The 26,369-nt window shown below is 40.8% G+C and overlaps 1 protein-coding gene across 1 annotated transcript in view; it reads left to right on the forward strand.

Annotated features, from left to right (window-relative positions):
- The window catches only part of ELOVL6 (ELOVL fatty acid elongase 6), a 127,260-nt gene extending 101,677 nt beyond the window's left edge, over positions 1-25,583 (forward strand). Inside the window, exons 4-5 of the mRNA XM_028507360.2 lie at positions 16,485-16,636; positions 23,232-25,583. Coding sequence (XP_028363161.1) covers positions 16,485-16,636; positions 23,232-23,656 — 577 coding nt within the window. The 3' untranslated portion in view covers positions 23,657-25,583. The remainder of the gene's footprint in view (positions 1-16,484; positions 16,637-23,231) is intronic.
- Positions 25,584-26,369: the final 786 nt, after the last annotated feature.

Below are 26,369 nucleotides of genomic sequence, written 5' to 3' on the forward strand. Positions count from 1 at the left end.
TGAGCAGGAATGACTGAAGTGCACGGACACTTCACAACTATTACCATCGTTTCTTTAAACACTTTTAGGCAAAACCCTGTAAGATGTTTTAGACATCCTAAATGACTTATGAAACACTATTCAAAATCAACAAAACCATGTATATGTAACTTTATTCAAAACAGCAGAAATGGGATAAAAGAAAGAACCAAATGACTAACTGTTAAGAACAAAAGGAGCAATCTTTTGTTTAACCAGAGCTACCGAAAATCACTTTGATTAGGAGTATTTTACACTGAAAACCAACCAAAAAATAGGAGATATTTTTAAAAAGTCAACTCCTCCTTCACAAGTTTTAAATGAATGTTTCTTGATGCAGTTTCAGTAGCCATACAAACATGGTGACGGCGAGTTCTCTGCCGAGACATCAGTGACAGGTGCGCACTAACAGGCCCGTTCAACTATTTCTGCAGAAGGAAGAAGAGTGTCAGAGACAGCTGGGCTCACAAGCGTTCCAGAAGTCTTTTATTGTTTCCTGTATTGGATCAACTCCAAAGTGAGAATAATTACCATTTAGGACTGCCAAATTTTCAGGCTATCAGATAAATAACCCTGGTCTTGTAGCAGAAAAAAATGTGAGCCAAGGTGCAAAAAGAGTGAATGAATTTTATTAAAAATATTTCTCTTCCCAGCCAGGGTACATTCCTGGGTTGCAGGCCATGACCCCCAGCAACCGCACATTGATGTTTCTCTCTCTCTCTCTCTTTCTCTCTCTCTCTCTCCCCCCGCTTCCCTCCCTAAAAAATAAATAAAATCTTTAAAAAAAAATATTTCTCATGTATGTCAGGGAGAAGTTTTCTTAGAAGAGGTCTGTTTGCTGTGATTAACAGAAGGCAAAGTGGAGAATAATGTCAAAGCCACAGAAAATAAAGGAGAAAGAAAAACCAGACTCATTACCTGCTCTTAGGCTGCTGTAGTAGTACAAGAGCTGAGGGTTCTAACTAACTAGACTTCCTTGGGACCTTCCCATTAATTCATGGAAGTCTATGGAGAAGGGGAATAGGAAGTAGCTCAGTACTGAATGGGAAATTTTTATTGTTCTGAAAAACTTCATTTTTCAAAAATTTTAGACATTACGTTGATTTAAAGTAAACAGTTCCCCTCTGTTGAAAATAGAGAAGAAATTATAGGCTTTGTTCTAAATCTCTCAACAGACCTGGGGAAAAAATACTCTTATATGGAGGTCACGTTTTTTAGATGGATAAGTTCCCTGAATATTTCAAAATACTCAAATATTTCAGTGCTTTCATAATCTAGAATCAGTTTTTCCATGGGAATAATTTTAAACAAAACAAATAAATTTATACCTAATAGTAACTTTTCATTATGTCTAACTCATGGTACTTCATTTGAAAGTTCTTGGTTGCTGACAAGTTTCTCTGTTCTACCACTAGCTCCCCTACTAAGTAAATACCCAGGTGGCATGGTTATAATTTACTGACAGTGATTGTTAGAGTAACAGACCAGTGGCCACCAGAATCATCCTTAGGACTTCGGAGGACCCTAAACAACAGAGTGGTTCAGAAAATAGTGGCCAACAATGTGGCTATTTCTGTCCCCCACTGATGTGCCACTCCCATGTGGCAGTATTGTAAGTGGCAATTCAGTTCGGCCACCAGCTTTCAAATTATGTGATTCTTGAGTATATTTTAGACGTAGGAATTCATATTCCTTAAAATTTTCATATTAGGACATGCTTATTAATATTTATATATCAGTGTTTCAAAATGTCCTGATCCAAATCCATATAAAATGCAATGATGTCTGTATTTTGTAGATGAAGGAACTGATGCTTAGCGTAATTAAGAAGTTTACTCATGGACACACAGCTTATAGGTGACAGGATCAGATTTATCCCATGCTCTTTGCTCAGAGCCACACTGCTCATACAACTGGAAAGGTCCAAATGAAAGGGGCTAAAGCCAGAAAGACTATGAGTGGCTTCCATGAGAGGAGGAGATGATCTTATGAGCCAGGGAGGGAGGAGAAATTTTGCTGAGTTTCTCAAACTGTGTAACTTGTGGACTATGTGCTACAGGTTAAAAATTTCATTTTCTGGGTCTTGATCCAATGCTATTTAATTAGAGACTCTGGTGATGGAGCCAGGAAATCTGCATTTCTACCACCCTCCATATTTGCTGCAATTCAAATTCCTATAATTTCAGGGGGTTTTGTTTACCACCCTCTCCTTTCCCACCAAGTCCAGGGACTCTCCTTCTTCCCCCCTTACCCCCTACACTGGCAATCCTTACTGAACAACTGAAGACTTTCAGATGTTCTGTAGCCGAGAAGTCTAGTGCATACTCAGCTGCCCTGCAGAGGTATCAGACTGTGACGCAGGCCAACTGTGGCACGCTTGATCCTTACTCATGCATTTCTTATTGTGTCTCTGACCTTTCTACAGCCATTTTCTTCAGCGCCTGGACTACTAACTGGGCGCATGCACCTGAGATAACATCACTCAAGGGTGTTGTATCTCAATTGGCTTCCTGGTCAGCCTAATGCCATAGAGCCTGGAGAGGAAAGCTACTTCATCTTCACTTGAATGGTTGACAGGCATCTCATGTCTAATATATCTTATTCCCCTCTATCAGGGTGTCTAATCATCTACACCGCCCAAATACATACCGGATTTGTCTGCTTTCTTCTGCTCAGGTACACTGTTACTGGGTTCTGCCCACAGTCATCTCATTTGGAAATGAGAGCTATAACATCCTTGTAAATATTCTCCTTGGTAGATTTCTTATACAACATAGTGATAAATTACTATCATTACTTTATTAATAATTTTACATTAACCTTAATTATGTATTAACTATTAATATTATTAATTATTATACTGTATCTCATATTACAGCCCATACTCCACAAAGTAGCCTTAGTTATCATTAAAAACAAATCACATCCTGTCACTCCCCTGCTTAAAATCCACCGATACCTGTGTGGTATGGTAAGAATAAAATACATTTTATAATTTATTATTATTAACGACTACTATTACTATCACTATAGCATATAAAATCCTCAGAGGCCTTACACGACTTGGCCCCTGCCCACTGCTGAACTGCATTTCATCTCAGCGGCGGTCACTGCTTGCCTCCCTGCCTAGGCCCTGGGCATGCGCGGCTCAGTCCTGCTCTGCTGTGGTCTCTCTCTCTCTCTCTCTCTCTCTCTCTCTCTCTCTCTCTCTCTCTCTCTCTCTCTCTCTCTCTCTCTCTCTCTCTCTACCTGGTAGGTTCTCCTCCGGGTCTCATCTGGACTGGCTCTTTCTCATCAGCTCACATGTCACCTCATCTGAGAGGCCTTCTCTGAGCTCAGCAGATCATCCTGTCCCAAATCTCAAGTCATTAATACCTCACCCAGTTTTATTATCAGTATGGCACTTAACACTCTCTGAAAATTTTAAGCCTGAAATTTTGAAGCCATTTTTTATGTGTCTGTTACTTCCTTCTACTAGAATGTTGGCTCCATGACAGTAGGTTCCTTGTCTTTTCCTCTTTTTTTAATCCCTTAATCCTAAAAATAACTTTTACCTAAAGAACCTAGCACCTAGTGGGCATAGAATTTTTTTGGTAAACTTTTTGTTTGCAGTATATCATATATACAGGAAAACCCACAAATCCTAAGAGTAGAACTGAACGGTTTCTTTAACAAAGTGCACTCATTCCTGTGAGCCCCACACGGATCATGTTGTAGAACATCACCAACCTCAGGGCCTTCTCTGTGCCCCAAAAGTACCTACTACTCTGACTTCGCTCATCGGATTGATTTTGCACATATTTAAACTTCATATGAGCAGAACCATACAATACGTGCTGTTGTGAGTCTGAATTCTTTCATCCAGCATTATGTTTGTGAGATCCATCCATGTTTTTGCATAGAGCAGTAATTCCTTTGTTCTCATTACTTTATAGTACTTCATTTACACATTTTATTTCACTCCATTCTAGGTAGACATTTAGGTTGTTTCTAATTTGAAGATTCAAATAATGCTGAGGTGAACATTTTTATGCCTCTCTTTTTGTGCACATTATATTGGCATTGCTTTGGGGTCTATACCTCAGAGAGAAATTGCTTAGTCAGAGGGTTTAACTTTACTATTGGGTTGGCCAAAGAGTTTGTTCAGTTTTTTCTGTTCAATGGCTCTGGTAGTGCTTAGTTGTCTTTAACTGCATTTGAAACAATTTTGTTAGATTGTATTGTGACAGTTGTCATATCAGTGTGTGTTTTAAAAAACTTATTAAAATTGATGAATTTTTGTGCAGCCATTTTAATATTGAAGATGGAAGAAAATACACAGCATGTTTGGCATATTATGCTTTATTAGTTCAAGAAAGGTAAAAATGTAACTGAAATGCAAAAAAAAAGATTTGTGCAGTATAGGGAGAAGGTGCTACGACTGATCAAAAGTGTCAAAAGTAGTTTGTGAAGTTTCTTGGTACTATTAACATTGTGGCCAAATACTGTGGGGCTGTCTGATGCATTGGAAGATGTTTCGCAGTACCCCTGACCTCTATCACTGGAAGCTAAGAGCAGGAGATAGCTGACACACTCAAAATATCTAAATCAATAAAGTTATTGGTGAAAATGAAAAATGTGTCCTTTATTTTATGGAAAAAACTAAACAGACTTTTTGGCCAACTCAATAGATTCTACCAAACACTTTTCCAAAGGGTTTGTATCAGGTCATGTTCCCACCAACAGCATGTGGAAATTCTGGTTCTTCACCCTCTCCAAGACTTGGTGTTGTCAATTTTTCCTAGCTGTAGAAATTCTTGTGGGTGGCCTAGTAGTTTCTCCTTTTGACATAAACCAGTTGCCTGGATGGATGGTGTCTCAGAAAACATCTTTTTTTCTACCGCTGTTGCGCATTTCTCAGTGGGTCCCAGGAGCATCCACATTATGAGGAATAAAATGGTAGCTGTAGCTGGAATAAATTTTTTAAGGAATAAACCCAGATACAAACAGTCTGATATAGTTAGAATTCTCTAAAGGAATATTTGTGCTCTCTAAATTTGCTCATGTAGGGTACCAGATTGTTGTCACATTGCTCAAGTAAGGTTTACCAGTTCCGATTTTCACACATTACAGCACCTGAAGGAGTTCCTTAATAGGAGATTTATGTGGAGCTGCTAATGGGGTTTGTGAATAGTGGCTGGGTTATCATGATCCTATAATAAAAACTTGATACAGCTTATCGTATATAGTCATATATATAGTCACAATAAATTACAGAAACGCATTCTGATTTCATCCTCATTTCCTCATATTTCATAGCATTCTAGTCACAGACTTTTGTGCTAATGTTCTCTCTCATGACTCATTCTTTATCTTTACTTACAGATAGATTCAATTTATAGTTTCAAGGGCTGAGTCATTATCAGGTAGTTTCTTCAACTCGGTCCAGTGTCGCTGGTGGCTGGGAGTGCGATGCTGGTGCTTTGTCTGCTCGACTTCTTCTGTCTTTCCTTCTTCACGCTGCAGTGGTTCCGTGCAGCAGCACTACGGCCGTAATAATTTGTTCAAGTTGGGTTTCATTCTGTCATCTCTTTATTTTTGGAAACTTTGATTTATTTCAGGAAGTCATTTTAGCATTTTTATCAAGGCATGTATCACTTGTGTTTGGGCTCTTTGATTTGTCTTTGGTTCCGATATTTAAAAAGTCATTAACTGGGATATCCACCTTGTGGGTGTTACTGAAGTGAATGCCCAAGGTATTGGGTTGGCCAAAAAGTCTGTTCAGTTTTTATGTAAAATGGCTCTAGCAGTGCGTAATTGTCTTTAACTTCATTTGAAACAATTTTGTTAGACTGTATGTGACAGCTGTCATATCAGCGCATTTTTTAAAGGGCATCAAGATTGGTGAATTTTTGTGCAGCTATTTTAATACTGAAGTTGGAAGAAAATGTGTGACATTTTTGATATATTATGCTTTATTATTTCAAGGAAGGTAAAAACACATTCGAAACACACAAAAAAGATTTTTGCAGCATATAGAGAAGGTGCTGTGACGGATTGAACATGTTTATGAAGTGTTTTGTTGGAGATTTCTTGCTCGATGATGCTTCATGGTCAGGTAGACCAGTTGAAGTTGACAGCGATCAAATTGAGACATTAATTGAGAACAAGCAATGTTCTACCACACAGGAGTTAGCCAACATACTGAAAATATCCAAATCAGTAAAATTACTGGTGAAATTACTTAACCAATTACTTACTGGTGAAAACAAAAAAATGTCTTTCATTTTACAAAAAACACTAAAATTTTTGGCCAATCCAATAATAAGAGTTTGGACCAGCAGTCATCTAAGGCCTTCTTGGTCCCAGCGCTCTCTTGGTTTAGATAAATTTGCTCCCAGAGTAATAAAGATGGGACAGTCTGAGATTTGGGCTTGTATCTACTTCTCTGCTTCTACTCCAGCCAGCTGGAGACAGAACCCATGAACAGAAAGCTTTTGATGACACAAGGAACTTAATGGCTCAGGTGCAGTTCTACCTCCAGGAGACAAAGAAATAGGGCACAACTTGATCTAAGGGTCCAGGGAGTCCGAGGGCGTGGGATATAGGATAACCATCGGGCTCACTCTGTCAGTTCCTTCAGGTCTTTGCTTAGATGTCACCACATTATTTTTTAAAGTATATTTTACTGATTACGCTATTACAGTTTTCCCAATTTTTCTCCCCCTTTCCCTCCTCCACCCTGCACACCCCAACCTACCAGCATTTCCCCCCTTAGTTCCTGTCCATGGTTTGTACTTATAAGTTCTTTGAATTTTCTGTTTCTTATACCATTTTCTACCTCTCCCCGTCAATTTTATGTCTACCAATTATGTTCTTTCTTCCCTGTACCTTTCCCCACATATTGCTCCCTTTCCCTCCCCACTGAAAACCCTCCATGTGATCTCCATTTCTCTGATTCTGTTTCTGTTCTGGCTGTTTGCTAAGCTTTTGTTTTCCTTATTTTTTTAGGTTCATTTGTTGATAGTTAAGAGTTTGTTATCATTTTACTGTTTATATTTTTATCATCTTCTTTGTCTTAGATACGTCCCTTTAACATTTCATATAATAAGGGCTTGGTGATGATGAACTCCTTTAACTTGACCTTATCTGGAAAGCACTTTATCTGCCCCTCCATTCTAAATGATAGCTTTGCTTGGTAGAGTAATCTTGGATATAAGTCCTTGCCTTTCATGACTTCTAATACTTCTTTCTAGCTCCTTATTGCCTGCAAGGTTTCTTTTGAGAAATCAGCTGATAGCCTTGTGGGAATGTTACAGAAAAGATGACTCAGATGGCCTTGGAGTTTTCGAAGTGGGGTTTATTTACACATGCGCACCCAGAGGAGATAAATTCCAAATTCTGGGCACCGAGCTTAAGCTGGAGTTTGCTTATATTCTTGTTACAAGGCAAAAAGGAGGGCGGGTGGGAAACAACTGCTAAAAGCAAGTATACAGAAGCAGAAGGCGAAGGTTAGTATATGGCCTTGAGATAACTGCTTATCTGGGAAAGACTGCTTGCTGTCTGGGAACGGCTGCTGGTCAGCTCCTACCTAAGAATGGCTACTGCTCAGCTATGTCCTGTCACAGGAACTCCTTTGTAGGTAATTCTCTCCTTTTCTCTTGTTGCTTTTAAAATTCTGTCCCTATCTTAAAGCTTGGCTAACTTAATGATGATGTGCCTTGATGTATTCCTCTTTGGGTCCAAATTCTTTGGGACTCTCTGGGCTTCCTCGACTTCCTGGAAGTCTATTTCCTTCACCAGATTGGGGAAGTTTTCCTTCATTATTTGTTCAAGTAAGTTTTCAATTTCTTGCTCTTGTTCTTCTTCTGGTACCCCTATAATTCAGATATTGGAATGCTTAAAGTTGTCCCAGAGGTTCCTAAGCCTCTCTTCATTTTTTTGAATTCTTGCTTCTTCATTCTGTCCCAGTTGGATGTTTATTTATTTCTTTTGTTCCAAATCATTGATTTGAGTCCTGGTTTCCTTCCTGTCACTGTTGGTTCTCTGAATGTTTTGCTTTATTTTACTTTGGGTATCCTTCGTTTGTTCTTTCATTTTGCAACCAAGCTCAATCAGTTCTGTGAGCACTTTGATTACTAGGGCTTTAAATTCTCCATCAGATAGGTTGGCAATCTCCTCACTTAGCTCTCTTTCTGGAGTTTTTCTCTTTTCTTTCATTTGGGCCATATTTCTTTGTTTTGGTGCACCTGTTAGGTTGTAAGGGAGTGGGGCCATATGTATTCACCCAGCAGGTCAGCCCTCCTTGCTGCGCTGTGGTTTCCCATCAGCCAGTCAGCCAGTCGCACCTGTATTGTCCACCGCCTTGCTGCAGGGTCCTCTCCATCCACCACCTTACTGGTCTGGTTGGCTGTTTCTTTAATTTCTTGTTTGTTGGAGTTCCATGCAGTTTGATTTTCTGGCACTTTTGGTTGTTCATTGATTTTAGATTGGTTGTTATCCTCCTTTACAAGCTAAAGGAATAAACAGATGCATCAAAGTGAATCGAAGCCAGTGCAGCTTACAAAACATTCAAAGAGAATCTCCAGTTCAGACTGAAGTTTTCTGACTTACCTAGGGGATTTGTGGTGAGTGGAGGGGGCAGTGACAGAGTGCACACCCACCTTCTGGGTGTCAGTCGGGGAACCATATTATCCACTGAGATCGCTTCTATGCGAGACTTTCCTCACTTACAGCTTGTTCCATGAAGCCTTCAGCTCTAATAGACTTCACACTACAGCATGTGGTATTTAAAAAGGAGTTCATGAATATCATTACAGGCACATCACATTTTATTGTGGTTCACTTTATGGATTAAGCTTCACAGATGTTGCATTTTTTTACAAATCGAGGGCGAGACCCTCCACCAGCAAAATGATTACAACTCATTTTATTGTGAAACTCCTTTTATTGTGGTGGTCTGGAGTGGAACCAGCCATATCTTTAAGGTCTGCCTGTATAGGTGCTAGTGTGTAACATACCAATGCTAGTATGTAACAGATACCATTGTGAGGAAGCTACTCCATACTTCAGGGCTTAAGTGATATTTCTTCACAGAGGTCTTACTTTTTTACCTTTCTTATTCTAAAGTAGGTTCAGCTCTTTTACTCAGTGCATTTCTATCTTCCTATGTATCTCAATTTTTATTTACTTCTGTTCTTTTTCATGTTTGCTCTTGGCTCTCTGATACCCCTATAGACTAGCTCCAGCTAACATGCCTGATCTCTGAGAAGCAGAGTTACTATCTACGTAAGATTCAGACCTTTAAATGTGGTATTCTTTTATTATAAAAAAAATAATCTCAAGGATTACTTGGCATCAGACTATAAATATTAAATGTGATCATCTAAAATTAGGTTTCCAATGGCTTCTGGAAAAAAAAAGCATGTATGGGTATTATAAAACAAAATTCTAACAGGCGTCATTGTTAACCGTTTGAAGGGCTTTCCTCCATAAATACTTGATGACTGTCAGTACATATGTGCACAACCTTTTTAAACATGTGCACATATTGGATCGTACCATACAGAATGGTCTGCTCTTCAGATTTTTCACTTTTCCATGCATCTGGGAGCTCTCCCGCGTTGGGGTCTAAGGCAGCATGTTTTATAACTGTGTTGTGCTTATTGTAATTGATTTAACCACTCTCATGTCAGTGAACCTTTAGACTATATGCTGGCCAAATTTTATATATTACAAAACATACAATTTGGCATACTTTTGTAAGTACTGTATATCTAAAGGGTATGTTATATTTTCAACAATAGAACTAATGTACCAAAAGATACTTTAGTACATTCGGTAGGTCAAAAGATGTATGTATTTTTAATTTTGATATAAACAATATACCATTTCTCATGTGCCTTGATCCACAAGGTGTTTGGGAGACTTTCCACTTTCAAGTGGAGATAATCCGATTAAAGATTTTAGTCAAGATAAATGAATCAAACCTAGAAATGATCACTCAGTAGAAAGTGAAATTGTATACTCTGAATTGTTATTGGAGGAATAGATTAAGTAAATTGTCAAAAGACTACATGTGCATCCCCATTTAACTGCTGATTCTTAGAACAAAAGCATTTATGCTATTATTATCCAAAAATGTGTTTTTAGCACAGGCTTAGATAACAACCTAAATTAGACAGTCTGTTAAGGACACTTGTTATCAAGCATGGAAGGGTTTTAGAAGGTGGGTCACACTCTGCTTACAGGGACCTGGTACACGAGATGCCATTATCCAGGACCACAGACACTGCCACCCGGTCTCACCTGTCAAGTCTAGAAGCATTACAGTGGGTTTTTTGGTTGTTGTCAGTTTGTTTAACCTGTTCTGGGATCAGTGAATATTCTTTCTACTCTGGAAACTGTCAGAGTCAAAGACAAGTGGCAGTTCAGGTATTGTTATCAGGAAAATCACTGCCCTCTGTTTATTAAAAAAAAAGTCACTATTATTGGATGAGTTACACCATGTTTTGACAATTAACAAAATCTCACACCTTTTTTATTCTCTGATTCTAGGATATAAGTATAATAAAACATTTTCATTGTCCAGTCCCAGGAATAATTAATTGCACCTTTGGTTTTTGAGTTAGCAGTGTGGCAAACTGGGGTGGTTGATGTTTCAGATAAAAGAGTCTTCAGAAGCCTTGTTTTGCAAGGCTTTAAATGCAAGCCAAAATACCTTGCATTTAAATTGAGGGCCAATAAGAGAACAATGAAAAATGCAATTTCATCAACTATTGGTGTTCGCATTGAAATAATTGAAAGTGTTATACCTAAGGCTCTTTCTTCCCAGAGCAGAGTTCTGGAATGTTTATAGTCATTACTGAGATATTCCACTTCGGTTTCCAGGTGGCAGTACAATGGGAAATCTAGACTACAGAGTCTCTCAGTCTTTTCTCAAGTTGTTAAATGGTCAGACCTCATGGTAAGAGCCTGGGTCTGAAGGAAAATTAGCCATCTCTCTCACACTTGTTATATAGACACCCTATAGCAGTTATAAAAAATAAAAACTGTAAAAGAAAAAAGAAATTACAACCTGAAAATGAGGTCCTGTTTTCCAAACTTTGGCTCTAGATGCCCAGCGTCTATTTATGTAGCACATGAAGTGGCCATTTGTGGCCCAGCCGCAAACACAGGCTCGTTCTCCCCGTGTTGTGTTGGCACCGCAGGTCACATGTGAGACTTGTCTGTGTCATGCATCTGCACGTGTAGCTACACTGTTGCTGTCTCCTGCAGTCCGCTGCAGAGATTCTCTCCCGGCTGCTCAGATTCTCTCTCCCCGCTGTAGAGATTCTCTCCCGGCCTCAGTGAGTCCTTGGTGGATGTTGATGATGAGGCGTTGACTCAGTAAGTGGCTCTGTCCCAGTGCCAGTGTGGGAAAAGACTCGCAAGCACACTGTGACCGTTTATTTTCAATTGTGGCTAGCCCCCTATTTAAAATATGTTTTTTAACTGTCTATCTAATACAAGCTTGCTTTAAAATAGTCAAACAGTGCAGAAGTGTATATAGTACGAACTAGAAGTTTCCTCCACCCTACCCCCATTCCCCCGCGGATCGCAGCTAAACAGTCCGAGGAGCACCCTTGGCACCTCCTGGGGTACGTACATGCCTGGCAAGTAGCTGATGATAAATAAACAGGCTTCTTCCAGAATGGGAATCCAGGACATGAGTTTGAGAAGATGCACCTCAGCTGATCAGGGCCGCGGCTGACTCCAGATCTCCTTACTGTCGGTGTCGGGTGTAGCTGAGGAGAACAGAAACATCCACTTCTCCCGCTACTGAGCCCTCCCCTCTTCCCTGTTCCATCAACTATTGTCATCAAAACTAGGCTCCGACAAGAAAAAATGATACATTTCTTCCAAAAATAAAAAGCTAAAAGAAAACAAAAGGTGTTAGTGTGATCCCACAGCTGGAAAAGGCGTGTGACGTAGTATCACCTGCCCTCCTTAAACACAATGGCCCAGACCCTCAGCCTCTTTAAGGCCCTAGATTTAGAATAACCTTTATCATCTGATTGAAAGGTAAATGTCACATGAACCAGATGCTTTTCCATACCAGCGGTGTCTCCTTCAAGGCATTCTATGGCAAATGCTCATTTCATATCAGATTGTGAACTTGGTAACTGTCACTTATTTTGTGAAAAGCTGGCTCATACAATAAAACACCTAACAATACAACACTTAATAATATGGCTAACCATCCGTGCAAATCAAATTCTCTGCGCATCAGTTTCCTGGGCTTTTATTCCACCTCGCCAACCTGACGCAAGGGGACAGGGTAAACTGGTTGTGAACACTGAAACGTCAAGTAAAGCTGTGATAATATGTAGTAACAAAAATAATAATTAATAAAAACTTATATTGAGCACCTATATATTATAGCAGAGACTATGGTAATTAAATACCTACCTATGTTGTCTTTTTCCCCTACCTACCATATTTTTCAGACCATAAGACACACCTAGGTTTTAGAGGAGGAAAATAGGGGGAAAATTTTTGAAACAAAGAATGTAGTAAAATATTTAATAACATAAATAACCTAATATTTCACCAATGTAAATGTAAACAGAACTCAACAGCAGCATTAACAACCATTATTCCTCCCAAATGGGAGGGGGCGGGGGGGGTGCATCTTATAGTCCAAAAATATGGTATATTGTTACAAAATTTGTAGAATTTGCACGTTAGAGATGATTATCATTTTGGGTAGATGAGAGAGACTAAGAGAGGTTCAGTAATTGGCCCAGTCATGAAACCAGTGAGTGAGAGCACTGGGATTGGAATTTGCGACTCTAATCCATTGGTGGTGGCCTGGAGTGGTTGAGGACTTGGGTACTAAGTCCAGGCATGGACGCAAAGAGTGTCAGGATTGATTAGCCATGAGTATCTGCCCTGTGTGTAAGTCAGGATGGAGGGCAGCAGAGCATAAGCTGCATGTTTTTCTCTTGCGTCACAGTATCTCAAAAATGATGCTACTTAGGGAGGGAAAACATTGCCTCTCTTAAAGTATATTTTGGTAAAGTATCACAATCTGAGGGCCCAGTGCCCAGTTATAATAAAAAGCCACATGATTGCGAAAGCATCCAGTGGCTGCGGTGTGCCAGGGGCAGAGCTACTGGCTTCCCACAAATAACAATCATTGCATTGGCCACACAGCTCCCAGTGGCTCCCCAGCAGCAGCATTGTCACATCCCAACAAAGCGGCTTTGCCACAGACACATAAGCCCCATGGCTGGCACCGACAGTTTCCCTGAGAAATGCACTGTCCTCTGTTGTCAGTCAGCCTTATTGTTCAGAGTTGAGAGAGTGAGGCTTATGTCTACATGTGGGACAATAATGTGTTCTATATTCTTGTTGTCAGCAATGTTCTGGGTCACCATGATATCTAAACTTCCAAGTCTGCAAGTCTGCAATGCTCTGAAGTGAACTTTTCACAAGCTAACCCTCACATTTGAAGACATATTCATCCCTAACTCAAACAGCACTTCCTCTAAAGCCTTCCAGGACCACCATTATCACCAGCAGCAGACTTGGCTTATTGATTCTCATAACCCCAGCATCTAGGACATTGCTAATAAATCTTTTAACAATTGAAAGAATAGGTTAAACTCTGCTGATTTTTAAGAAGTTGGATATAGTTGAACTACAGTGATATTTGTGATCCAGGAAGATGAAAAGATGGTAACTATTCCAAAGATACTTTCTTTGGGTCTACTCTGATTATGTGCAAAGAACACAGTCAAGCAGCAAAACACAGTAGAAGAAGGGCTTTGCTTCCTGGGAATATTGGGCTGCAGTGCACGGGGGGAGACATGCTCTGTAAAATGTGCTGATGTTTCCGAAAAATCACAGATGTGGGGCTAATGAGCAGAGACTGATACATGTTCAAAGTGTGTCATTTGTGTGTCTTTGCTTTTGGTGTGTATAAAAGTCATTGATGTATCTCCCACTGGTCTGTGAAAATTAAATATTTGATGTAGTAACTAGTCCACCAGCAGGGTCTATGACTAGATGCATTTTATAGCCACAAAATGTTAACTAGTGTTCAAAAGTCTACTGAACTTCGAATCGTGTGTGTTGTGTCTTCTGGGATGCTTTGGGTTGCATGTAATAGAAAGCAAAACTCCAAATGGCTTAGACAAGAAGGAAGCTTTATCTCAAGAACAAGAAATCTGGAGATAGGGTCTCTGAATGATTAATCAGCACCATAGTCACATCTTAAAAAGACTGCTTTGCCATCCTCTCCAAGTGAGCTTTGTTCTCAAGGTAGCTCAGCTCCCTCCTGGTTGTAGGTGCTGCAGCTCTTCCAGGTAACACATAGTAAAGAGCAAGGGAAACTTTCCCCAAAGACCCAAGCAGCCCTCTCCTTACATCAATCACATTGGCCAGAACTGGGTCAGTGTCATAACAAATCATTGGTAAGGGAAATGGGAGTACTAGAACTGGCTTAGGAAATTAAGATTTACTCCAAAATTGAAGATAAGGTCAACTTCCTTGGGAAAATCTAAACTAAACCAGAATTCATTTAATATGGAAGAAGAGGAAGCTCCTGAATAGGGAACCAACCCACTGTGTCAGCTACAAATAGTCAGTGGAGAGGCCACATTCATATTTTTATACTGCCTTCCAAGTGCCAAATATGTTAATACTCTTAATCTGGTGGTTTCATATTGAAAATTAGCCATTATCTGGTAAGGTAAAGATAAAACATAAATTCAGATAAGACAGAAAAACCTCCATTACCTGACCTCACCAATGAAATTCAACTCCCCACTTCTAAATTAGGACAGTTAATTGACTTCACAGACTTAGGTCGCTCTATCAGGAGAGGGCATTTCTTTAAAAGAAGGAAGTGAGGAGACAGCCTCGGAGTGAATATGGGAGAAAAGCTCCCCAAGAAGAGGAAATATATGCAAAGACCCTGAAACAAAACTGATTGGATCTGAAAGTGTTGGACTGTTTGGCTCACAGTGAGCAGGAAGAGAATCACAGGAGGTGAGGGTGGGACTGCTGGAGACAGGGGCCATTAGAGCCTGGTAGGTCTAGGTCCATGGGAAGCAATTGGGGGTTTCATTCTAAGTGCAGCGGGAAGCCACTGGAAGGGTCAAACAGGACCTGCGTTTATAAAGTGACTCCAATAATCCCATGCAGGATCCTTTTAAATGCTGGAAAGAGTTAACTCCATTTAATGTAGGCCGTGTGTCCTTAGATGGTTGCTAGGAAGTCCACTCCATTACCTTGGCTCTGTGCTAAGCTGATCTTTAGTTTTAGTGCTGAATGCATGTTCTTGAATGCATGTTCCTAAACATTTAGTGGAATGACTTACTCTGGAGCAACTCCAGGACATTTTGACTAAAAGATGGTACTTTAAAGAGAAACAAAAGCAACTTACCATTTTGGTGATATTGCTACTCGTTTCAGTAGCTCTCCACCAGTTTGTCTCCTGACTTCTAGAGCCTTAGAAAGGGAAACTGCCAGAAAAAGAGTGGCCAACCAGTCTCCCCAGATGGCCAGCCAGCTTTCCCTCTAGTCCCGTGTGTGGTTTGCAAACTCTGAGGTATATGTCTATGGGCTTCAGTCATAGTGGAGGCCACTCGCTCCAGCCACCAAGCCCTTTCACACCTCAGGTTATATCACTGAGCTCAGCACGTTCCAAAGCAGTTCCTTAATAAAAATTTCATATGTCCATTTATTTTTCAACAGTTTTTCACTATGTCAACAGTCTTTGAGCACCTCTGTCTATGTGGAGGCAAACACATGACCAGACATTGAAAGACAGTGTTAGAGTGGCGTTAGTCCATGGCTGTGGGGAGCTCTGAGTAGGGAACCAGGATGGGCTTCCTGGAGGAAGTGACAGGAGAGCTGAGCCCTGAAGAGGCTTCTTCTGGCTTCTGTGAGAAAGAAGTAACAGACATGGAAAGATGTACCCAAGGACAGTGGTGTAGAGGCTGCTGCAGGGGGCCCAAGAGAGGCCAAGGAGGCCTGGGCCATCCACATGCAGAGAAGAAGTTGGTTGAAAGACATAAAAAGAAATATCCCAGGAATAGAGCCAGGGCAGCTTGGAGAGTAATTGGACATAGGACAGAACTGAGATAGTTCCAAGAGTTTTCAGTCAACCCCGTCTCCTCCCCAAGGTTTGAAGCTGAAACACAGAGGTCACCGGAGTTCTTCATGCGATCCTGTCCAGATCCATTCCTCTTGACCATGACCTCTTTTGGGAATACTGATGACAAATTAAGTGGAATTATGTATGCTCTTCAGAATAAAGCCCTGAGTTTTATTACTCTTGTTCACAGAACATTTGAAGATGCTTCTGGGTAAATGCAAATTATTGTGGTACATCTGTGCCTGTTTGGCCAATGGCAGGCAGCCTTCTAAGTATGGTTAATGTCAGAAGTGAAATTATTTTCATAAATATTGTTTCTTTTCTCTTTTCATTTGTGAAGTATATTCGGTGCTGTTCGAACTGGTGCTTACATGGTGTACATTTTGATGACCAAAGGCCTGAAGCAGTCAGTTTGTGACCAGAGTTTTTACAATGGACCTGTCAGCAAATTCTGGGCTTATGCATTTGTGCTAAGCAAAGCACCTGAACTAGGTGAGTATCTTCTCTCCTTCCATTTCCTCCTCTGCCACCTAATTTATAGCTTCATACCCACAATGTTCATTTAAAACAAACAATTTGGCCTTGGTTGATGTGGCTTAGTGGATTGAGCATTGGCCTATGAACCAAAGGGTCGCCAGTTCTATTCCCAGTCAGGGCACATGCCTGGGTTACAGGTCAGGTCCCCAGTTGGGGGCACACGAGAGGCAACCACACATTGATGTTTCTCTCCCTCTCTTTCTCGTTCCCTTCCCCCCTCTCAATAAAAATAAACAAATAGAATATTTTTTAAAAATAAAACAAACAATTTGAAGGTCCCGCTTTGTTGGTTGCAGTAAAGTTACAATTAATGACTAACTTCCACTATCATTTCCTCTCTCCCCTCCCTCCTTTTTAAATAACTACATTGTGTATATGAAGAGCAAAATACTGTGCATAGAACACACAGACTTTCAAACACTACTGTCTGCACACTTGCAGGGGTCATAAAATGTGCACAGCCCCTCATGCAACCCCTCATGCGCCCATTATCTGGCCCATTCTCAGCTCAGCTAATATGAGAACATGAGGAAACATTACCACTGCGACTATTTCCAAGTCCCATACTAAAGTGTACTTCCTTTTCTGGAGCTAGGGCTCAGACTAGGAAATGAAGCTTTTCATTTGGGTGCCCTCATGTTCTCATTAACAAATGCTAAGGGCTGGTTTCTGCTGTTGTTTGATTTTAATCACCAAAGACACGGGCACTGGGGAAGTGGAATGTACTTCACCTTTTAGAAACTAATTTAAATAAACTGTTCATATGTGTAGATGCCTAAGGTTTGCCCTCCAACTCTTAATGGGCTTCAATGTAAGTATGGTGTGGGCTAGCAGAAACAGTGGAAACAAGTGGCAGTGATTTGACATAAGTACAGCTCCCCAGGAAAATATCTTTACTGCCAGAGAAAGGGATCCGCTGGTGATAATAAGACCTGCATTCACCCACGAGCAGAGTCGACCAGTGCCTCACAAACTCATACATATCTTTAGGGGAAGCCCAGCCATTCTCTGGGTTTCTTAATTTTTATCTGGAATTAAGAATTGTATGTATTAAGTTTAAAATGTTTGTTTGTAGAATGTGTTCCCTCTCCCATTTTCCCTAAAAGGGGGGTTAAAGGTTATAGTTTCATTATAAGCCACCTAGCATATAAGATACAGTCTTTGTGTAAGGTATGCCCAGTTCATGTCTTGTGTCTATTCACAAAGGATACAAGGTCTCTCTGACAGGTGGGTGTGTCGGCCACCCACTCACTTCCCTCTGGGGGGGATAAACCTGCTGCCTACAAACGGTTGGCAATTGGTTTGAACTATTGGTGTGATTTTGTCTCCCCCCCAAAACACACAAACACCGAGCCTGTGTAGTCTTAGAATGAAATGCATTAGTAGGGATTCATTCATTCATCCATCCATCCATCCATCCATCCATTCGATAAATTTATATTAAGCACCTACCCAAGTTAGGTATGTTGTAGGGATAGAATGGAATGGCTACATTATCTAAAAAAGAAATTTATAACACAAATTTTATGAACTAGGCCCCAGGAGGCTTTTTAAAAAATATTTGAATTAGTGCAAAATCTTAGGCCAGAGAAGTGTTTTTCAAACCTGGAACGATATACAATGCCTGAAAGTCTGCAGCTATATTTTTAGGAATTTCAAAGCTCTATGAGGATATTTTAATCTTGTGTTTTTAGTTGTAGATAAAATAAAAGATTATCTTGCCAGATGCATTTCTTTCATAGTGATTCTTTTTTTACTTCAATTCACAAGTTTCTGTGTTAGATCATGTGGCCCCTCTGGAGCTGGTCTGAGAACATGAGCTTGTCTTCTTTACTCATGGGGTTTTCTGGCGTTTTTCTTTAAAAATAAATTTATACACTATTAATATTATATCCCACTAACTTTTAGTTAATGCAGTATAGTAAGTATCCTTATTAATTCCCCTACCTTTTTGATAAAGAACTGTAGATGTATGAAACACATGAATGCAATAAATGCTTGAAACATGTAACCCCCCCACAGACATGCAGTTCCTGAACACTTTTATGATTTACACCTTACTACCCTCAACAAATTTTTTTTTAAAAAATCATAAATGGTGCCTCAGTGCACATGGCTCTTAAGCCTCCAGTTGCACCGGAGCGGCCTCAGCCTTTGTTTCCAGAAGTGTCTTTACCCTGCAAGGGCAGCTTGACTGTGTCTTGCATGTTCTCCTACTGTAGTCAAAGGACTTAAGAATAAAAATGGGCCTTTCTAACTTTTGAAGGAATAACTTATCGAAGAGCCTCTCCAGGGATTCCATATGAGTCCCTTTCCTTCAGAGACATGACTAGACCTAGGCTCCCTCCCTCAGGACCTCTGTGCCCCGTGGAAACTGAGGTTTTAGGCTGGCGGACAGAGCTGAGCTTCCTAGACTGCCAGCGCAGCCTCAGCGGCGTTCGCGCTCCCACCGTCTGTCTGTGAGTCTGTGAGCGTGCTCATCCTGATGACGCTAAGTAATCCCCTGTCCTGCAATCCAGGTCCCAGATTGCTCCCCCTGCTCCCTAGTGCAGACACCGTAATTGGACGTGGGCTCTTCCCTCTTGAGCCCAGACGGAGCCGGACTCCAGTCCCATCTGCCGGTGGTTTGATAACCCCTTTCCTGTTGAACCGCCTGCGTACCACAGCAGTGTGTCATTTGAACATCAAACGGTCCGTCCCTTCGCCGTTTACAGTGTGGGGCTGAAGAGTGAGGCTAGTTAGTGACACAAATTCTTCGTGTAGTTTCAGGGCCATTACACAGATCTTTTCGTGGTCTGAGGCCCCTTGCTTCAACTTTAAAACATTACTTACTTCCTTTCAAATATTCTGGAGCTCACTTGACAATGGCCTCCCCAAGGTGAAGTGCTTGTCCATCAAAACAAACCCAACACTCAGTTCCAACACAGTGTCTCGCAGGCAACCCGCCCCCACCCTTGTTTAGTAAACATACTTGTTTGGGGAGTTAAATTCCTTCCCGGTTCTTTTGGTCTTAGAAAACCTTGCCACTACCATTTAATTAAGAAAGATGTATCCATTTGGATTACTTGGAACTTTTCTCATTCTAGGTCCTGAGTTCTGTTTATTAATACTCTAAAATTCTGGACTCCCTTATGCCCACCAGAAAGTGAAGGTCCTGTGAGAGAAAAGAACAATTCTTCCATGTTCAATACTGAAACTCTGTGCTCCCCCCAAAACTTCTATGCCTATAGTTTTCACTAAACTTTTTTTTGGCAAAATACACATAAGACGTACCATCTCTAAGTGGACAGGGCTACGGCATTGAGAACACTGCACTACAGTGCAATCATCACCACTGTCCTCCACCAGCGCTTCTCCATCCTCCCCGCTGCAACTCTCCACTCATTAAACACCATCTCTCCATTTCCCCCTTCAATAAACTCTTAACAGCAAGGCAGTCGCTCTGTTTCAGCAGAAATCATTGAGCTCATTTCAGTGAATTACAGGGTTACAGTGTACTAGAACGAGTGAGGGGAATACAGCCACCAACCTGCCTCGTGTGCCAGCATCCTGGGGCGCCCACTGTTTGAATTACATTAAAACCTGCTGAGATTTGGTTTTGTTAAAACTTGGAAACATCTGCTCTGAGTCTAAGTCCTTGCTCAGTTGAGCTTGTCTTTGTTTTTGAAACTCTGACTCAGCAGAGCTCCAGCTGATTCTGTGAAGGGCAGCACAGCACTCCGTGACAACCACACACCGCACTGAGCGACTGGTGGCTGTGCACCCCCTGGGGATTTCCAAATGCTGAAGGGACTCTTGGGGATAAAAACTCCATGCCCTACCTGCAGGCTGGCTGGCTCTTGACTGGAAACAGCTGAACTGAAGTTTCGAGATAACATAAACCAGAGATGGCTAAACTAAGTGACATGGCTGAAAGGTTCAGGCATCAGAAGTCCCAAATACTTTACACTGAGCCAGAATCCTTTCCATAAGGCCCAGGGGCCCTTTGGCTGAGAAGGATGGGTTGGCCAACATCTCATACACAGCTGCTGTCTTTAACTTGTATTTTCAGGACACTGGAGCTTCTGACAGACCTGTAAATACTATAACTTGTGACAGATCAAATGTGATAGTGTGTGTTTTCCCCTCTGGGAAGACACTGTGGCCGTCAGAGTGGTGAGACTTGCCTCTCAGCTGCACTATCAAAGGACCATGGTGGTCTCAGGGAGCCCTTCCGGAGCCCTTCCGGAGCCCCAGTTCCCCCTCGCCCACGGGACGCTCTCATTCTCTGGGTCAGTGGCCTTCGTGGGGCCAGTAACTTTGAGAGGGCATTGAAGTAGTACTCCTGAGAGGCTTCAGGGCCATTATTGAAAGAGACTCATCTTCATCCTGCATAACTGTTCTGAAAAAAGATTCTTAAATGAATTCAAACTAATTTTATTTGAAGTTCTCATGACATGTCTTTCACCCCCACATTCCTGTATTAAATGGAAACCCCTAGTGTGTCTCAGGTCAAACTCAAGACCCCCTCCCCAACTCAGGAAAAACACAAAGCAGTTTTCAACTCCAGAATCATAGGTCCGACTTTGCATTCACATGAGGCCATCCTAATGTGGTCGTTCTCTTGTCTCCTCCTGTTCCCTTCACAATGAAATTGTTCTTCCTCTCAATTAAATTGTTCTCTAGACCATAAAGTTTTAATATAAAAGTGATGATAGAGTTAAAATTAAATCTATAAGACTGTAAAAGGATGAAATACTTACTACTTTATGGCAAATAACTTTTATTACAATGTGTTTGGTTATTGTGTGAGACTAAATTTGTTTTAACCTACAATTCCTTGGACTTCTTTCTTTCCACTGAGAATAAAGGTAGACTGGGAGCACTGTGTCCACATGAGGATCCACAGAGGGCGGCCGGAGTAGTAATTACACAGAAATAGTAGATTCTGACAGGCACACAAAGTAGCACAGTTCAACACTAAGAAGGTCTCCTAAGGCCTTCTTAGTGTCTCCTAAGATGAGTTTTATCCCTTAAGTATTCAGGTGAGAGTTCACCACCACCATTGGTCATTATCGGCCTGTCTTATATTAATAGGCATAATATGTCAGGTACCTAATATAAGAAGAGAGAAGAGGACTTCAAAGAAAACTTTATAACAGGTTCAGAAATGCAACAACTGGCAACTTTTCTGTTCTAAACAAACATGAAGTAATGCTGTTTAACAATTCAGTAGGGAAATAATGTCTGCTGCTGAATGGAATGGGGCACCATCTGTCCAAGATCCAGCATTCTTTGACCTTCTCTTGGGCCAAACATTCTAAGGTGCCCTTGAAGGATGAAGGATAGGACAAGGATAAGTACTAAGTCTCTTTGTGTTTAATTAAATTGCAGAGTAAGAAGAGAGACCACCTACTTCTCCTTATTATAGAAAAAGAAGTCAAATTTAAGTTCACTTGCCAAAGCTCCTGAGAGATGTTGGTTGCACCGTATGTGAGAACCGTAGAGCGAGGGAAGAGAATGAAGCATTTGTTTGCATGAACCCTCTTTCTGTCCCACATGCCAATGTCTCTTCCCTTTCTTTGCACTCGTTAATGGAATTGGCTGTATTTGCTCTTTATCCATTTTTTTACATGTGTTCTACAGGTTTTTTCAGAATTCCTGACTTCTCAGAGAATCATTGCAGATATATAGCATCTGTCTACCTCAGCATAATTCTGGTTTCTGTAATACAGACTCCTTACCCTAGACACAGTGGCCTTTTTCTTCAAGGGGATAATGTTTGTAAAATGTTTGATAGCTTCAGAGAGCTATTTCAAAGTTAATTCCATAAAGATGTATGTCAGTCTCAGTTTGTTATCACTTGATTCACTGGTTTAATAAAAGATTCCTATCGCCTTCTTCAGCAAATATGGTAGAAGATGACCTTTGTTCTCTTTTTCTGGTTTTGCCTTTTGCTTAAATTTTACATTTCTAACTGCCATATGTCCAGGTGTCACATTTTACAGGGAGCTTACAAAGATACATTCTTAAGGGCTCCCTTTGTTATGTACCAAAGAAAAAGCTCACTGCTGCAGAGTGGCCTGGGAACTCTGTGCTGGCACTTAAATTCCGATCTGTTTCTCCTGATGGATGATGACCTGAGACAAGTCAGCTCGCCCTGAAATGTGTGTTAGAGTGTGTTGGAGTTAGAGATCAGGCAACATTGTTACTAAAGTCCCTTCCAGATCAAAAATTAGTAAGGTTTTGTGCAAAACACCTTTCGTAAAGCAACATTTATTGAGTTCTTACCATGTGCTAAGAGGATCTATTGATAATCATTCAATCCTCAAGACATTTCCAAGCTACTGTTATTATCCCCATTTTACAGATGAGGAAACTGGAGAATAGTGAGAATAAACAGCCTGCCCCATGTCACAGAGGTAGTCAGTATCAGTCCAGGATTCTAACCCAGTCCCCCTCACTCTCGAGGGCTAGGTCAAGGTGTACCTACTTTTTGTGCGAAATATAAAATATCATTATGTCACAGTCCAGGGGCTCACGTCCATTCTTTCCCTAACTTGTCTTTCAGGAGATACAATATTCATTATTCTGAGGAAGCAGAAGCTGATCTTCCTGCACTGGTACCACCACATCACTGTGCTCCTGTACTCTTGGTACTCCTACAAGGACATGGTGGCCGGGGGTGGTTGGTTCATGACGATGAACTATAGCGTGCACGCCGTGATGTACTCTTACTACGCCTTGCGAGCAGCGGGTTTCCGAGTCTCCCGGAAGTTTGCCATGTTCATCACCTTGTCCCAGATCACTCAGATGCTGATGGGCTGTGTCGTTAACTACCTGGTCTTCAAATGGATGCAGCATGACCAGTGTCACTCTCACTTTCAGAACATCTTCTGGTCCTCACTCATGTACCTCAGCTACCTTGTGCTCTTCTGCCACTTCTTCTTTGAGGCCTACATCGGCAAGATGAGGAAAACCATGAAGGCTGAATAGTGTTGGAACTGAGGAGGAAGCCATAGCTCAGGGTCATCAAGAAAAATCACAGACAAAAGAAAATGGCACAAGGAATCACATATGGTGCAGCTAAAACAAAACACATGAGCAAACACAAAACCCAAGGCAGCTTAGGGATAATTAGGTTGACATAACCCAGTAAGTTTATGATCCTTTTTGGGTGAGGACTCACTGAGTGCACCTCTATCCCAAAGGACCGCTGCTAGAGGACCCCATTTCTTTATCTGTCAACTTTAAGACAAATGAGAGCAAAAGTGAGCCAGAGGCAGAGAGAGAGAAATCGAAGGCAAAAGTTATTGACACTGAAAAGTATTTACTAAGTGTTATATTTCTCTGAGAATGAAAGAAGTTTACTTAAAAACTGTGCGAGCACATGCACACACAATCTAATCTTTTTGACACTAAACTGGAGCCAATAGAGTAGATAAAAATGGAAGAGACACAGGGTGTATATCTAGAACATTAATCCTTTTGCAAAACTTAAAGCCTTTTTAAGAAAGGTTAGTAGCTGTAGCCCCCATGAGGAAAGATGTCTTAATCACCTCTTACGAAAACAGATATAAACAAGTATATTTCAACTGGTGTTTTCCTCTTAACAGCACAGCTTCAGGCTGGTGGGTTTGCCAGAACCAAATGGGGCACAGTGTCCTTCCCAGGTTCTTCCTGGGAGGATGGAAACAATGCGGCCCAGTGCTGGAAGGAGCAGATCCATCTCAGAGCATTTCTGGTAGTTTTATCAGTAAATTCTATTCTTGAGTGAGATATGAAGCATCATCCTTGGTTCAGGTACCCCAGGCTTTTGAAAAGAGTAAATACAGGATAGAAAAAGTGAAACTCAACTGAATGATTTGAAAATGGATTCTGTAGTACATGTAGAAAAGGGTCGATCCAGTACCATTCTTGAGCTGAGAAGGGAGAAAAGCAGGGAAAAGAAGTGAGCCGAAGATCTTTACAATGTATACCCTTACCTGTTTGACTTCACACATAGTCATAAGTTTCCACATGAAAATCTGTGGTACAGTCTATATCTTCTATATTTTTGTGAATTTCAAAAATCTGCAGGGCCCTTTCCTGATACTGAGTGAACACTGTGTTTCTGCATCATCTGCATTTGCTCCCTAAGCAATGTAGAGGTGTGTAAAGTGCCCTCTGCTGGTCAAGTGGAGATACTTCAACAAACGCTTCCTGGGAAGTTTGGAACAGTCGCCAACAAAGGGCCCCCTATAGACTTATCCTCCAAATTTTAAGTAATACAAAATACACGTCATATTTTTGGCCAAATCGGAAGACATCTTTCCTGCTTCGAGTCAGCTTCAGAAATTTTTTAAAAAGGACTTTCACTCTGGAACTCAGAAAGTCAGTTTATTAAGAGCCATATTCTTTAAAAGGAAAAGGTAGTTAATATATTATTGGTAATATTTCAGTCCTTTACAAGCCAAATAAATGTGTAAACATTCCTAGTATTTCAAAGAAACAATTATGTAAAGTTGTTCAATGTGATATAATAGTATTCTAATTGGTTAAGTAGCTTAATGATTAGACACACTAGTTGAAAAGAGTAGGGGCTGCTCCACTGCGTAGATCACACATGTAGAGCCACACATATGCACAAATGTGGGGTGCACCGGCTTTCAGAGCCCAGACGAATAGAAACACACTTTCTGGCTAGCAGAAAAGAAACCGTTGTTTATCTTTTCTTGCTTTATTTGAGAGTGTACAGTAAAAGGGATTTTTTCAAATTATTTTTATATTATTTTAGCTTTAATTGTGCTGTCATTCATGAAACAGAGCTGTTCTGCTTCTCTGTCAGAGATGACAAGGGCTTTCTCAGCATCTCGTTTATGTGTGGAATTGAAAAGAATAAAGTTTTATTCCATTCTGTGTGAATGGTTTGAACAGTGAACAAGGAACCCATGCAGACCAAGTCTTGACTGATAGGCCGGGGTGGGGGGGCGGGACGTGTGCAGTGGGGGAGCTGTTACATCTGTGTTAAGTTATTGTGAACAGTCTGATGTCCTGACATCGGTTCATTGATAAGAAACAATTGATGGAGGAATGTGTGATGATTAGGGCAAAAGCTGACGGTGAGCTGAAAAGATAGGTTCTGCTGTAACAACTAACAGACCCTTACAATGAAAATAATGTTTTGAGCTTTGAAAATACGTGAGACTGTGCAGTAAGCTTTTTTTCTCATGACAGAAAATAAGCAGAATGACTAAACTGAGGAAAAGGTCAAGTAACAACTGAATTAAGTTTAATTGAAGGACCATTTAGAGCTCATCTGGTTGATTTGATTTACTTGTTTAATCCATTGATTTATCATTGACCTGTTAATGCAGGTTAGAGTAAGGAAGTGATCATAAACCTTAAATGGACTCTCAGTGATTCCCAAGCACTTTCATCTTGATGTAGGTTCATACTTGTGTTCACTTGTGAGGTCATTTAGAATTTGTGTTTAGAGGTTGAATATCTAATAAATAGTTTTTTAAATTAGCTAAATATATCTAAAGGCACTTCCAATGTTTATCATGGGAGGAGAAAAAACACATGAAAAAATCTGGTAATACAGGTTCAGTACAAAGTTTTTAACATCTCAGCTTACCTGCTTAATTACATCAAGATAGGAGGCTCTATCACTAGCCCAAGGCAAATCTGAAACCTACCAGAGAATTGACTGCCACATAGACAATTC

The sequence above is a fragment of the Phyllostomus discolor genome, chromosome 1 (genome assembly GCF_004126475.2).
Source record: "Phyllostomus discolor isolate MPI-MPIP mPhyDis1 chromosome 1, mPhyDis1.pri.v3, whole genome shotgun sequence".
NCBI classification, from domain to species: Eukaryota; Metazoa; Chordata; class Mammalia; order Chiroptera; family Phyllostomidae; genus Phyllostomus; species Phyllostomus discolor.